The following is a 16,079-nucleotide window of genomic DNA, read 5'->3' as shown; positions in this document are numbered from 1 at the left end:
TACAGCCGGCCATGAAATTTTGTTGTGGCCGGCCATGAATACGAGTTTTCCGTGGCCGGCCAAAGAAGTTTCGTGGCCGGCCACATCGAAATTTCATGGCCGGCCATGAAATTCTCTGTGGCCGGCCATGGGATGGCACTTTTCATGGCCGGCCGTGGCCAGTGAGTGGCCACGGGAATGCTGAAAGTCCGTCTCACTTCTTCTGGTCATATCTTGTCTCGTATACGCCCTAAACGCCTGGTATTGGTCTTTACGGAAAGGTATCGATTTTCTGATTCTTATGATACCAGTTTTATACGTATACCTTGAATATTTATTGAATAACAAAACTTTTACGCGAGACGGTCGGCCGAAAATTCATGCGCCAGCCGCTACTGAAAACTTCAGTCAACTTTATGTGTATTTTTTTCATCTATATACGGCTATATCGCAGTTTTTCTGCGTAAAACACGTGTACTATGGGACTATATGGAAAGACATCGTTCCAATTATTTACTTGAAAGCAAAATTACAAATATACGTTGCAGAATTTATGAATTCTATGGATTTTCCGACTGGTGGTCGCTGAAGTGAGTTTTTAGACAGCTCCGGTATTTTGTTGGCAATTTATACCTTCAAAACGAACAAGATTTGGCATAAAAGTCTGGGCCTTGGCAGAATCAAACACTTCATATCTGGCGAATTTCCAAATATACGTTGGGAGCGAGCCGACTGCACCGAACGAGGAATGCGCGTACGGTCTGTCAACTGCAATTGTCCTACGATTGATGGAACCGTATACCAACAGTGGCCATCACTTGTACATGGACAATTTTTATACAAGTGTTGAATTGCTCAAACTATTACAGAGTGAAGGGACATACGCGTGTGGGACCGCTCGTACTACGAGAATAGGTTTTCCTAAGGAACTTATTCTGAAAAAAACTGGGCCCGGAAAAGCCAAACGAGGCGATATGGACTGGCTGATGTGCGATGACGTGTTGTGCTATAGCTGGTACGATAACAAACCAGTATACTTGATGTCGACAATTCATCGACCAGATGTGACCTCGACAACCACTGTGAAACGGAGAAAGTCTGCCACGAATCCTGATGGAGTCTTATCATGTCCACCACTGATAAAAGACTATAACCAAAACATGGGTTGTTGTTGTTGTTGTTTATTAAAAAGAAAGATTTGGCGCGTATCACCTGTTGGTCTTTTGCACCACGACCAAGAATTGCGTAATAAATGAAAATCAGTTCACGATGGAGTACGTATTGGATAGACATTTAAAAAAAACAGCATTTCATTGATACATATACGAAAGAATATCCAGGCGAGAAAAGGGAATTCACAGAGCAGTTAAAAAGGACACATCCACGGCTATTCACAAATTACGGTTGCAGGATAACACAAATTCAATTGTAAAAGGGATGATTCGAACCTCCATGAGGATAATTTCAAGGCGGAAATCAACATTAAATTCATTAAAACATGGGTGGTGTTGATAGTAATGATCAAAAGAGGAAGTACTACAGTCTTCCTCGCAAATCCAAGATTTGGTATAGGAAAATCTTCTGCTACATGCTGGAAATTTCGATTCACAATGCACGTGTGCTGTACGAAAGCTCTGTGGGCAGTAAACAAAATGCGTGTAGATTTCGCGAGGAATTGATCACGGCCTTAGTAGGCGAAAAAACGATGGAGTCGCCGACAATTACCATACGGCCAGATGAAGAGCTCCGGTTCAACAATATGTTATGGCATCAACCCACCAAGGCCCCGGACAAATCGCGCCAATTTTGCGTTTATTGCTTGGGGCTGAAAGCGGCTGCAAAACCGGACGATGCTAATTTGAAGGTGTTCCGATCCTACACTATATGTAATACTTGTAAGGTTCATCTTTGCCAGAACAGAGATCGTGAATGCTTTCTGCTATATCACAAAAAAGTCTGATTTGATCGTTGAACTAAGCACGGATCATGTTATGGCAAAGATGAACATTCCATTTCATCATCATGATGCATGTACATAGTTTTGGAGCAATACATTGAATTTACTTTCAATATGCCGGACCTGATGTGTGGAACAGTATCCCGCCGGCCATCCGACAGTCGACGAACATGTCCACATTCAAGTCGAAATACAAGCAATTACTACTAAATAAATACAGTCCATCCTCAAGATTACCGGACCACGACTGACCTATCGATCCCGCTTTCCATGACATGCCGCTCTATTTCTTTTTCAATACTATCTTCTTTACTTTCATTCAGTGTGCATGCCTCTTTACATCGCCTAGGCCAAGGTGGGTGTCCGATTCCGTTGACAAATCCAAGTCGCTTCGACATCTTCCTGTCTATTCATTGTATCGCATTTTTTGTGGTGTATTGAACTGATAAAATTGCTAATAAACCAATGATGATGAAGCTATCACAGTTTACTCGAGGTTAGAAAAACAGAACTGATAATCAAAACAAATTTTTCTCGCATTCAAGGGACCGTGGCGCTATGATACATCTTGCGAATAGCTGTTTTAAATGCTTTGTTGCGTAATACGCTAGAGGGCGATCTTCTTGTTCCTACGATACCATACAAGCCTTGATTGAACGTACGGAAGTGAATTTATCGCAATTATAGTGAACCGATTCAAATTCGGGGGAAAAGTGGAGATTTCAAAAGGGTTAAATGTATGAACGTACTTGATAACGGTGGCTGATGCCAATGATATTATGAAATTGTAGTCTATCGACTTGATGACTGATGTATAACTCCATTTGCATGTGCTGTGGCATGGCTAGTAACATCCAAGTTTCCATTTAGGATGAAGTTAGCTTTATCATTAGCAATTTTATCATTAGTCACGTGCAGCACATGTCTGGATCCATTGTCAGCAACGGTAGCTGTCGGAGCCGCGGCCATTTCTAAGGCAGGGCAGTTATTTTGTGCCTCTGGACTGCGAGAATGTTGTGATAGCAAATGGGTGAAGAATGATCTTGATGGTATGGACATGAAAACAGTGATCACTAAATAGACGCTATTTGTTACCAATAAATTCAGACTTGGGTACTGGGTAGTCTCATGTCATGTAATTAGTCATGCAACCCATCACTCTTTCAACTCGTAATTTTCCAAATCCTAAGCTCAAGCGATTCAAAGAGGTATGCCTACCAGACTCAACTAGATAATCCTAGTTGTCTAATTTAACCAAAATGCCTATAATCTAATTCCAATCTGAAATACAGAATATGACTCGACTCACCTTGAGTCAATCTGTGTATTGACTTGACTTGCAGACACGGACTGTCTTTACCGACATTTCATTGTAATTTTGAATAATAACAAAGTTACCACACTACTGGTATTTTGTGTGTTATTAGCCTACTGATACTTGAAAATATGACCAGAAACTGTTGAAAGTTAGGAAAATTGAGATAATATGAATGCAAATTGCAAAGCATTCGATATCACCAAGCAGAGTTCTAAAACGTGGGTTAAACAGGACTATAACTCGAAGCTGAACAGTCAACACAATGACTTAGACCCGAACCTCCGCTTGCCGAGTTGGACTCTAACTTGACTCGATGGTAAATTGAAAACGATTCAACTTCCCTCGAGTCAAAACTATAAAAGTGAGATTGGCTTATGACTTGTATGTATACAACCCTAGAAAGAACCACCATTGTATACTTTGATGTTTGATATAGTGGCCAAGCGTGTGGACATCATTTTCCAGGCCTAAAGAGGGACTTGCAGAAAAGACTTCACGGGCAGCATCTCGTTACCCAGATTCTAACAAAAGCTATAACTGCTCACGTTCTTGACGATAATCCGCAGAAACCATTAGTCATGTCCTTCCACGGTATGTTTTGAAGGTAAATGTATATGTTTTGCTGTATAGAATGCTATGTGCAGTAATCTGCAGTATTATTGAGCCTCCCGGCTATAGCTTGCTTATCTGTGGCATCATATTTTTGCCCTTAGCAGTTTTGCTATGCAAGCCTGCCGTATGCATTTGATTTACACATTGTATCGCAACCTTATAGTGTAATAGAGGATATTTTATTAATAAACTGAGTTGAACTGGTGTTAAAGTCGTGTCTAAGTCACCTGTCAATAATGTGTGGAGTGTGTAGGCATATATTGAATATCATTATTGATATATTGATTACTTCCTTATGTCGGCTATCACACTTGCGTATTGATATATGCATCAGTAAGCATATATGCATATATACTTTATGAAGTTTTTGTGCCCTTGAAAATTTTGCACAAAATGAAACCCAGGTGGGTGTCTCATTTCAATGACTACTCCAAGACCAAGTCGTTTTGACTCTTTCCTATCTTTTCATTATATCGTAGTCTGTTAGTGTTTTGAAAAGATGAACTTATTATTGAATTGATATTTCAGTTAGCCAATATTTTAAACATATTGGAGTTTCGTTTTTAGGATGGACAGGGGGAGGAAAGAGCTTTGTCGCACAAATGCTTGTGGAAAATCTCTATGAACTCGGCGAAAAGAGCAGATTTGTGCATTTGTTTTATTTGGAACTTCACTTTAAACATGATTCACAAATCGGTACTTACAAAGTAAGTAGATCAGTAATTGTTGATCTGTGTTCGATGAGCCCTGTTCATCCCTGTATCCAACAAGCTTTGTAGATCTGCAGTTTTCTTTGAGATCATAGAAACATTTGTGGCGCGATTGTGTCTAACGTTAAGTCGGTATCAGACAAATACTGATCAACCCAATTTTCATGGAAGTGAAGGACTTGGTTTTCTACCAGTGTCAGAGCAGACAAATAGGCGATGGCCAGGTCACATGATCAACCAAGTCAATGACTTATTCCTTGAATTTTATCAACAATTTCAAAATGTTTCGGGCTAGACCCTTGCTACGACAATTCTTCATCATGGTATATTGACAACAATTGGGGCCCGAAGACAATCATTTTCGAGAGCTATCATATTCCTGTTACGGCTCTACTTATAGAACAGAGGCTTACCGTGATAAGTGTTGGCCACCAATCAATATATACGCAGTTAGTGAAAATGTTGTTTGGGGTCATGGAGCGCAAGCTTGATAATATGTTTTGAGAGAATGAATTTGGGTTGCAAAAAGTAATAGAAAATAGATTTGGGATCAGTCTGCATCACTTGTGAAATAGCCAACATAGAAACTGCTGAATACATTTTCGAAGATAGCGTCTTTTTGTAGCTTCATTATTCATATTGCGTTAGTTGCACAGATGCATCTTGCAATTTTGTGAGTAGTCACGTAGATTTTCCGAAGTTACGATTATTCATTTTAATTATAAGGCAATAATAATCTCTCGGTAAGCGATGTTGCTTTGATGTATATTTACCTGCATCATTATCTATGTCCTGTTATTATCGATACCGGTATGCATATCGTATTGTTAATTCGGCGTCGTAAACTACAACAAAATATTAGCAATATTTCGTTGTTTCCAGCCATATATTTACTTTATTATTATTGACACATTCTCAAATACAATGCATTTTATGTTCATTTTGATTTATCGGCATGCGATAATTTTACGACTGTTGAATCAATTTGCTACGCACAAATATATGTGTTTCGGATCGCCAGTGTGTTACTCTCACACTTTGTCCATTCCTAATGGACATTGAATTAATTCGTTTTTACATTTTTATTCCTTTGAAATACAGGTCTTAATCGCGATACACAGAGTATTGCTACATCTAGTATTAGCTTGCAATAAACAAAATTTCATTACTCTCCTGTAAAACATGGATTCGACAACACCTAGCCACCTGGATTCTGCAAAAAATGAACACACAAAGCTTATCTCGGCTATAAGCAAAAATATACGTCGTATCACACCGCTGGAAATTCAAAGGTCACCACACACTAGCCTCAATAATCGCGACTCGTTGTCGCGCATATCACATGAAGTGAAGAAGCGCAGACGTTTTTTTACGTCATCATGGATAGACGATGAAGAGAACGAATATTCAGCGGTGACATGGGATTCAGAAATTAGCACGTCGCACTCTACACATCGGAAAAATGCAACATCCTCATGCAACGCTACTTTATCCAGTCAAAAAGATTGCAGCACTTCCGCACAAGCAAAATCATTGGATATTAAATATGAACCGACTTCATTTGGAAATAGTGCTCCTGCTATGCAAAATTTCAGCAAACGTTCAGTCAGATTGCCAAGTCCTAGCGACCCACATTTCGAAAAAAAGTGGGCAAAGGCAATTCGCACGGTTTGCCCTAAAGAATTGCGGGTAAACCTTACAAATGATGGAACAAAACGTTGTAATGAATTGTCAATATATAGTTGATTCATTATTTCTGCAATTTACATATTAGTGATGTCATTTATGGAAAATTTCAGTCTCCGCTTCGCTGATCATTGCAGCTATTTGGTTGTTCACTTCTTTGCAGTATTCCCTTTCATGTTACGCAATGGATTCTCAATAATTCACTATATACCGTATCTTTCTCGTCCTGGAAAATCGCTTCTAACGATACGTAAAATTCTTAATGATCAATCATACATATGTAATGTTCTACGACCATAATATCGTTTGTCTGCCGTAATTCACTGTAGAGATACATACAGATACGTCTTTCGCTATCGCGTTTCATAACATTCCTTTACAATTTTGTCGCCTAATTTAACCAATGGTTATGATCTGCGGACTGGAAAATCCTGATGATACTTTATATAACATATCTTCGTATTCTGCTAACCCGTACAATTTATGTACCTGTTATGAAATATCTCGCTTAGTTACAAATATTGGATATGACAATTATTCTTCACGTCATCAACAGATCCGTTATTTACTTATGTTCCATAGGAATAGTGATTAAACAGCCTTGTTTATTCATGAAAGATATCGAAATCAATGGAACATTCAGGAACAGTTCTTGTTGATCCAAACGTAAGATATACCGCAATTATATTTTGAATAACGTAACGACAAACGTTCTTGCACCATTTTCAGGTAGATTCAGCAAGACAGACTACATTGCAACGAGCAGAGGAACAACAAAATCGAAGGAGAGACAGCGCCCAGTCATTCTTTGGTGATGCTGTGATACCATCGCGGATCGACGAAAGCGTTCCCCTTCAAATGGGAATAAAGTTGAGTGAGTGGATAAACAGTGGCTCGTGGTCGGAATGCGAGAATTGCGGTTCGGCATCGGCGGGAAACATTTCCGAAACGGCTCTATTACGAGGCAGATATCATCCTCCTGCAAAGTGTCCCTGTTTGTCGTCGAATTATTGTGTGCCGCTTTTGAGCGATTGGCCAAATTGCATTCGAGTTCTAACTCAACAAGATCAAAGTATTTTATCCATATACAATTTGAAGTACGGAGCTGCATTACGTACAAGCGACGGTTACAGATGCAAGGACGGTTCTGTTTACGCTTCGTTACGTTCTCACTCTGTTGCACATAGCATTTCAGAAATAAGTAGTTACGAACATCGCGAACGTCTCCTGCGTGCATATCATTTTTTATGCAATTGTCCCGAGAGTGCCTACGGAGAATTCGTCAGACGTCACGAATTAGGGGAGCTTCCAGCAAGGCTTCACTGCGACAAGCTTTTCTCGGTGAAGTTCATTGAAACAGCAATGTGGCCTCTCTTGTATCCGTTTCGAGCCCAATGCGAAACAAACATCCATGACAAGGGAAGTCACAAAAGTACCAGACGGTCATATATCATCAAATTGTTGTCGGGAGTATATGATTACTCTTCTTCATTTGAACTTTTGCGATTTCAATTCGACCGATGGCTATACACGACAGTATCGGGCGCAATAACAACTGCCCGTAAATTGGAGTGTTCGCTGGGGAGAGCTCTAGACACGCAAACTTTCTCATTTAATTACTGGGAATGGCAAAAGAGTTATATTGTCGACGCCGTGCGCCAGTTCGGTCTGCCTGATGTTTTTATTACTCTTTATCCGGACGAATGGACATTTCCAAGTTCCAAAGTTCTTTTGCACAAAATGCACACTCTAGGCAAGGGTCCATCTGAATTGTCAACGTTAGAAACTCTTCACATTGTGCACGTTTTAACAGAATTGATGAAACATTTCGTTAGTGGCCATGGCAAAAAAGAATGGCGCACAAACTTGTTACGCGATTGTACTTCTCGTATTCCAAATGTCAAGACTTATTTTTATCGGATTAACTTTAAACAAGATGGAAAAATGGAGTTATACTACCTTGCATGGCTGAATGATCCCGGTAAAATAGACGTCACTCAATTGAGTGCTGACTTTCCTGATTTCGACGAGGAATTTGTCCACCTCGTGTATAACACGCAAAAGAGCGGTCATACGATAAAAGGTTTGGTCGTTTCTGATGCTCCAAGCAAATTAGATACTAGTTCTGGTAAAACCATAATGTCATTGCAGCGATCGCAACTTGCACATTCCGTCAACCTCCGCGTTTACGCTCGTCCACTAATGGAGGCACTCAGATGCTCGATGAATGTTCAGATGACTGACGGAAATGATATGTTGCTGAAATTCCTTGCCTCATACCCATCAATGTTTTCTGAACATTTTGTATATTGCGACTGTATGTCCCCAGATTTGTCCACTCAAAGCATGGCATATCGGTACTTGCACACTTTGTGTCCGACCGAACCGGAGATGGTAATTTTGCTTGCCGACACCAAAATGGCTTACACGTGTTCCGACACGAAACGGTATTTAATTCCGTCTATGGAAAAATCGGATTCAGATGATGTCATAAAAGCTTACAGCACAAGAGTGTTAGCGGAAGAGGATTTAACCGTCTTCCAATATCTTCGCAAGTATACTGTTTCGCGTGGACAGGGACACGTTCGAAGATCCAATAAGTGTTTACTTCTCGGTGTCAAGTTCGTTGACATGTTCGACGATATGTATTTTTTTCAGGATGCTCTTCTGAATACGCCTTTTCGTTATGTTTCAGAATTGTACCACCCAAATTTCGAATCATTCCCGGCTGACTTGCAGACGTTCTCATTTGCAATGCAAAACAGATTCAGGTACTGGCAAGATAAAAACGAAGTGGAGAATACGTGTAAGCAGAACGGTTATGACAGAAACTACATTTGCACTTTCTGGGCATACCTTGTAAGCTTGTTTCAGGTGTGGAATTCATATTCATCTGCGCGTATAACGTATGACGAATTGAATTTCATAACCAACCAAGATATCGCACCCCCCATCACGTTGTCCCCTGTTCAATCCTCCTTCGTTACTCGCGTAATTGCTCTTATTCGGGAACGTTTTAATCCTGCATCAATGGACGGTCTAACTGATTACGAATATGATCGCTATCACTTGCTATGCGGCTCTCAGGGTACGGGCAAATCCATTTGTGTGGCAGAAATCATAAAACAGGCTTTGGAAATGTCGTGCAAGGTCTTGGTCCTTGGCCCAACCAGACTATCAACCACAACTTACGACGCTTCGTTCGGACAGCAACTCGACACAAATTCGATACACGCAGCCTTCGGGTTAACTGTCGACGAGGAAACACGTTCTAATCACAAATGGGAATTAAGACGTTACGATTTGATCGTAATCGACGACGTGTCAATGATATCCATTATGCATGGCGATTACATCGCAGAAACACTCGATTTCGTAGCGAATCGGTCGGTCGTACTACTATGTGGCGATAGATGTCAATTACAACCCGTTTCTGTCCGAGGTGTAATGGGTAGTTTGTTCTCTCACAGCCATATCATGAGTAAATGCGATCGGCTTACTCTGAATAGACAATATCGAACCACAGACAGCGTTCTGACGGATTTTCTGGAAATATGTCGCTTCGGAATACCCACCGTCGATGTGATGCGTGCATTTTCTGAAGAATTAGTATTGCTGAAAAATTCCTTTCCCACAAAGGCAGATCTCGTGACCGTGTACAAGGAACATTGTGATTTCAATATTTTGGCTTACACGAGTGAAGCGAGACGTAGCTTTAACGACGCCGTATGTGATTATCTTTTTGAAACATCAAGACCTCTTTTGCTGGCTCGTTATCCAGCCCCGCAATCTGACTTGAAACCCGTGTATCGAGGAATGCGAGTCATGGTTACAGAATCTCGTCAATTGACAAGACGTTACATCAATGGTCAGATAGGGATAATTGCTTACGTTATCGGTAAGACCATCATTGTTAGAATAAGCGATAATAAGTTGCTCAGGCTGTATCCGGTAACATCTCCGGACGGTGTATACTATCCGATATCCCGAGCTTACGCATTTACGATTCATCAGGTTCGAGGACAGACGCTAAACAAAGCTATCGTTTGGTTTGACACAAACAGAATGCCACCCGGATGCGCCTACGTTGCTATATCCCGTGTACGAAAACGAGAGGATTTGCGTTTTCTTACAACTCCGAAACGGGTTCACTTCGTACCTGCTGAAAGCCAATGGCTCTGATATAGGTTATTGTGAACATGTCGACTTATTGTTTTCTAATGCCATTATTTTACGATTTCATAAGAGACGACAATGTGCAGAGAGAAACGAGCTATCGCACGGACATGTCTTGTGCACGAATGAGTTTGCAACTAATGTAAAACTCGGCTGTTCAAAGTACTTTTGCCTCGTAATGGTGTTTGAGTTCTAACTAACCTTTCGTTGTCATTACTGCACATGCCACTAATGTCTGACGTATTCTACTCACGTGGCCGATATGTTTTTGCCTAATCGCCGACCATTCATGTCATTTATATTTCTTGACGTATTACTTGCGCAAAAGGAAACTAAATCCTAAAATAGACCGGTAAAGCTCTGGTGCATGTGCGATTCTCGCATTGTCATATCTCTCAGTCGTTCATTATTTTCGACATATTCGGTTTCATTCTAATTCTATTGTATTCAGATGTAGTTCAGTTCGTAGATGTTGTTAGTAAAAGAACTATCAACTTATTGTTGCAAGAAACTACCTTTCTTTTAAATATTCCGGATATTATCATAAATGCTCATGTAATGATAGTTCCCATTTATTGGTCGCACTTCTTGCAATTTCATGATACATGATCCTTGTTCTACATTAACATCGGTAATATAAAAACCAAGTGTGAAAAGTGAATGAATTTGCTTTTGAAATAAAAATCGTAAACCAATGTCAGACGACGATCATGCCGCTGTTGATCAACACTCTCATAAATTACATGTTCGTGAATATTGGTAAAAATGATATTGGTAACACTGAACGATATGGACCATCGGTTTTTATTTCATAACGATGGAATTATTTCTTTTCAATTTTCCTTCTGTCCTTAACAGCTTACTTGCTAACTTACGTTATAATCTTTTTGTTTCAACTTCCGTGGCTTGCTGCTAAATGACATCGAAATGGAACCTTCAGGAACGGTCATTGTTGACCCACACGTGAGTTTTAACGATATCGCGATTTTATCGGAAACATTACCACAATCGCACGTACGTTTAGATAAACGCGGCAAGAGAGGCTGCTGATAAACGGACAGAAGCAAGAAGACAACGGATGATAGATAGTGGCCGCTCATTTTTTGGAAACATTGACATCCCCTCACGGATTGACGACGACGCAGCTCTTCAACACGGTAAAAGACTAAATGAGTGGATTTATCATGGTTCGTGGTCGAATTGTACGCGTTGTGGATCTGCTCTATCGAGAGGAATTTCCGAAACGGCTTTGTTACAAGGCAGATATGTTCCGTCTTCAAAGTGTCCGTGTGTGTCATCGGCTTATTATGTACCGCTTTTGAACAATTGGCCTGATTGCCTTCGTAATTTAACTCGTGCGGACCAAAACATCTTATCGGTTTACAGATTGCATTACGGATCTGCTATACGTAGACGTCACGGATACAGGTGTAAAGACGGTCCAGTTTACGCTTCGCTACATACCCAGTCTATTGCCGATAGAATTTCGGCAATATCTAGTCAGGAACGGCAAAATCGTCTCTTGCGTGCCTACCATTTTCTATTAAATTGTCCAGACAGTGCCTACTATGACTTCGTTCAACGCCACAATCTGGGGGTGCTTCCGGATAGGCTCAACTGTGACAAGCTTTTTTCACTTGATTTCGTAGAAACATCGATATGGCCTCTTTTGTATCCATTCCGAGCACAATGCGAAACAGCAATTAGAGATACAGGCAATCACAAAAGTGCCAAGCGATCATATGTCATCAAATTGTTGTCAGGTGTCTACGATTTTTCCTCTTCATTTGAACTTTTGCGTTTTCAATTTGATCGTTGGCTGTACAAGACAGTTTCCGGAGCGATTTCTTCTGCCCGCATAATGGAATGTTCGCCAGCGAGAGCACTAGACTCAAAAACATTTTCTCCGACCTACTGGGAATGGCAATTGGCTTATATCATAGACGCCGTGCGTCAGTTCGGTTTCCCATATGTTTTCATAACTCTTAGTCCCTACGAATGGACTTTTCCAGGCTCCGAAGATATGTTACATAGATTCCACACTCTGGGCAAAGGTCCTACAGAATTGGCAACGGTAGAAACTCTTCACATTGCCCACGTATTAACGGAAGTGATGAGACAATTCGTTAGTGGTCACGGCAAAAGGAATTGGCGTTCAAACTTGTTACATGACCGTGAATCTCGTGACTGCAACGTCAATACTTATTTCTATCGATTTGAATTCCAGCAGCGCGGAACAATGCACGTTCACTACCTTGCGTGGCTTAGAGATGCCAGTAAAATAGACGTCAATCAGTTTAGCGCTGATTTTCCTGATTCTGACGAAAACTTTGCGCATATCGTATATAACACCCAAAAAAGTAGACAGCAGGTTAAAGGATTGATTGTTTCCGATGCGCCTAGCCAAGTAGATACTAGTTCTGGTAGACCGGTTTTGTCGTTACGTAGATCGCAACTTGCACATTCCGTTAACCTACGAATTTACGCTCGCTCTCTGATGGAGACACTCAGATGCTCAATGGATGTTCAGATGACCGACGGACATGGGATGTTGCTGAAATACGTTGCTTCTTACGTGTCAAAGTTCCGTGAACATTCTGTTCCTCGTGATCTCCTCTTTTCAGACTTGTCCGCACAAAGCGTAGCATACAGATACTTGCGTGATTTATGTCCAGCTGAACCAGAAATGGTAACTTTACTTGCAGACACCAAAATGGCCTACACGTGTTCTGATACAAAGCGGTATCTAGTTTCGTCTCTGGAAAGAGTTGAATCGGAATCGGAATCTTCGAAAATATACCGTTGCGCGAGGAAAGGGACATATTCGTCGTTCAAAAAAGTCTTTGCTGCTCGGTGTCAAGTTTGTAGACATGTTCAATGAAATGTATTTCTTCCAGGACGCCCTTATGAACACACCGTTCCGTCGTGTTTCCGAATTGTCTCTGATGGAGACACTCAGATGCTCAATGGATGTTCAGATGACCGACGGACATGGGATGTTGCTGAAATACGTTGCTTCTTACGTGTCAAAGTTCCGTGAACATTCTGTTCCTCGTGATCTCCTCTTTTCAGACTTGTCCGCACAAAGCGTAGCATACAGATACTTGCGTGATTTATGTCCAGCTGAACCAGAAATGGTAACTTTACTTGCAGACACCAAAATGGCCTCTACGTGTTCTGATACAAAGCGGTATCTAGTTTCGTCTCTGGAAAGAGTTGAATCGGATGATGTCATAAAAGCTTATTGCAACAGAATTCCAGCGGACGAGAACCTTACCGTGTTCCAGTATCTTCGAAAATATACCGTTGCGCGAGGAAAGGGACATATTCGTCGTTCAAAAAAGTCTTTGCTGCTCGGTGTCAAGTTTGTAGACATGTTCAATGAAATGTATTTCTTCCAGGACGCCCTTATGAACACACCGTTCCGTCGTGTTTCCGAATTGTTCCACCCAAACTTCGAATCCCTTCCTGCTGACATCAAGATCTTTTCTTTCGCAGTGCATAACAGGTCCAGCTATTGGCAGGACAGAAAAGCCGTAGAGGCTACGTGTCAGCAAAAAGCTTGTCGTAGGAATTACATTTCCACCTTGTGGGCATACCTGGTAAGTATGTTCCAGGTTTGGAATGCCTATTTCTCTGCACGTATAACGTACGACGAGTTAGACGTTACAGAACGACATATCGGCCCGATCACCACGCTGTCATCTGTTCAAGCCGCTTTCGTTAACCGTGTAATTACTCGTCTTCGCGAACGTTTAGATCCTGCATTATTGAACAACCAATTAGATGACGAACAAGATCGATATCACCTATTATGCGGTTCTCAGGGTACGGGAAAATCCGTCTGTATTAAAGAGATAATCAGACAAGCGTTGGAAATGTCTTGCAGAGTGCTACTACTAGGCCCAACAGGACTATTGGCGGCATCTTACAAGGCTTCGTTCGGTCGCGAATTAGATACGGACACGGTACACGCAGCCTTCAGGATAGCTGTAGACGAAAAAACGCGCTCCATCCACAACTGGGAATTGCGAAAATTCGATTTGATCGTGATAGACGAAATATCAATGGTGTCCGTCGTGCACGGTGATCATATTGCCGAAACACTACACTTCGCATCAAACAGATCGGTTATTCTACTCTGTGGCGATAAATGGCAGTTGCAACCTGTTGCGGTCCGGGGTATCCATGGTAGTTTGTTTTCTCACATGCGTATCATGGGCAAATGCGACCGGCTAACTCTCACAAGACAATATCGAACCACCGACAGCGCTCTGTCGACTTTTCTGGATAAATGCCGCTACGGAAAACCATCCACTGACGTGTTAGCCAAATTTTCCGACCAATTGGTATTACTGGACGAATATTTTCCTACCAAAGAAGACCTCGTTACCGTCTACAAAGAACACGATGATTTCAAAGTTTTAACTTACACGCGTGCGGCCACACGCCGATTTAACGACGCTGTGTGTGAGTACCTTTTCAAAGATGCGAAACCTCTTTTACAAGTACGCTATCCAACGCCAAATTCAGAAGTGCAACCTGTTTACCAAGGAATGCAAGTCATGATAACGGAGAATCGCCAGAAAAAACGGGGTTACGTCAATGGTCAGACAGGACATATCGACTCTGTAATAGGAAAGACCATCATGCTCCGAATTGGCCGCAATAAGTTGCTTCGTTTGTATCCGATTACATCACCGGACGGAATATATTATCCGTTATCGCTAGCTTACGCATCAACCATTCATAAGGTTCAAGGGCAGACGCTGAATAAAGCAATCGTATGGTTCGACAAACAGGTAATACCACCGGGATGTGCATATGTTGCTATATCCCGTGTTCGACGTCGCGAAGATTTGCGCTTCCTCACGACTCCACAACGAAGCCACTTCGTACCCGCAGAAGGCCGATAACTTTGTGCAGGTCTTTTCCTCATCGATATTCGGTATTCTTCGACTAAACGCAGTTTTGTAACTTCATTTATGGAATTTTTCAAATGTTATTGATGTCGAGATTTTTACTTCATAACTGAGATATCATTCACAAATTGAAGTTTTACTAAATAATTTTTGAAACCCAATGTTTTCATATATAATTAATCCATTTCCTTCAAGGAAATATTTAATCAATTGCGATGTAGCAATTCTATGCAATTTTTTTCGTGCACATATATATATGCCTATATGTATATATTTATTTCTCAATGAATGACTATTCCATTAAATTTTTAATGTAAGTAAAATCGCATAGTACATATCACAATCATTGTTTTATCATAAAACACGGCTAGTGCATCTTACTTTGTTATGACAAGATATTAGTTATGAAAATAGGACCACGAAAAGGCAACCACCCTCATCATGCTTCATTGGGTGGCTAATAATATTGAAAGCAGTTAGGCAAATGAATCATATCCGGCAGCTTAATTTCCACATGAAATTTGTTGAAAGTGTGATATGATGGATTTTTACCTCTCTCTCTTATCCTGACAACGAAGACAATTCGCAGCTATGTTCTCAGATTCGAGCGCAACGCTTACCTATTCTGTCATTTTATTACTAACAATATGTTATTGCAACTTTATTTCATATTTTATAGTGCCACTGCATGTACACTGCAATTTCGCATTTTCCATTTC

The 16,079-nt window shown here is 40.9% G+C and overlaps 1 protein-coding gene and 1 long non-coding RNA gene across 2 annotated transcripts in view; both read left to right on the top strand.

The window, feature by feature from the left end:
• The window catches only part of LOC145459648 (uncharacterized), a 333,482-nt gene that overhangs the window by 25,920 nt on the left and 291,483 nt on the right, over positions 1-16,079 (top strand). The gene's annotated exons all lie outside the window — the stretch shown is intronic.
• LOC145459719 (torsin-1B-like) lies at positions 2,692-4,645 on the top strand. Its single transcript, XM_080338271.1, has 3 exons — positions 2,692-2,985; positions 3,720-3,845; positions 4,434-4,645. Exons 1-3 carry the CDS (start codon positions 2,808-2,810, stop codon positions 4,643-4,645), a joined length of 516 nt encoding a protein of 171 aa, XP_080194397.1. The 5' UTR covers positions 2,692-2,807.

This window comes from Botryllus schlosseri, unplaced genomic scaffold, assembly GCF_051294905.1.
Source record: "Botryllus schlosseri isolate E-star unplaced genomic scaffold, Bs_hap1 Bs17a, whole genome shotgun sequence".
Taxonomy (NCBI): Eukaryota; Metazoa; Chordata; class Ascidiacea; order Stolidobranchia; family Styelidae; genus Botryllus; species Botryllus schlosseri.
Note: the sequence above shows the minus strand (reverse complement) of the source record. Positions and strands in the feature narration are given on the sequence as shown.

Excerpts from the sequence above, each read along its gene's own strand:
- LOC145459719 (XM_080338271.1), top strand. The coding sequence starts at position 2,808 with ATGAAGTTAGCTTTATCATTAGCAATTTTATCATTAGTCACGTGCAGC. Across the intron at positions 2,986-3,719 it reads GGTGAAGAATGATCTTGATG|GCCTAAAGAGGGACTTGCAG; the intron begins GTATGGACATGA and ends ATCATTTTCCAG. Across the intron at positions 3,846-4,433 it reads ATTAGTCATGTCCTTCCACG|GATGGACAGGGGGAGGAAAG; the intron begins GTATGTTTTGAA and ends TTTCGTTTTTAG.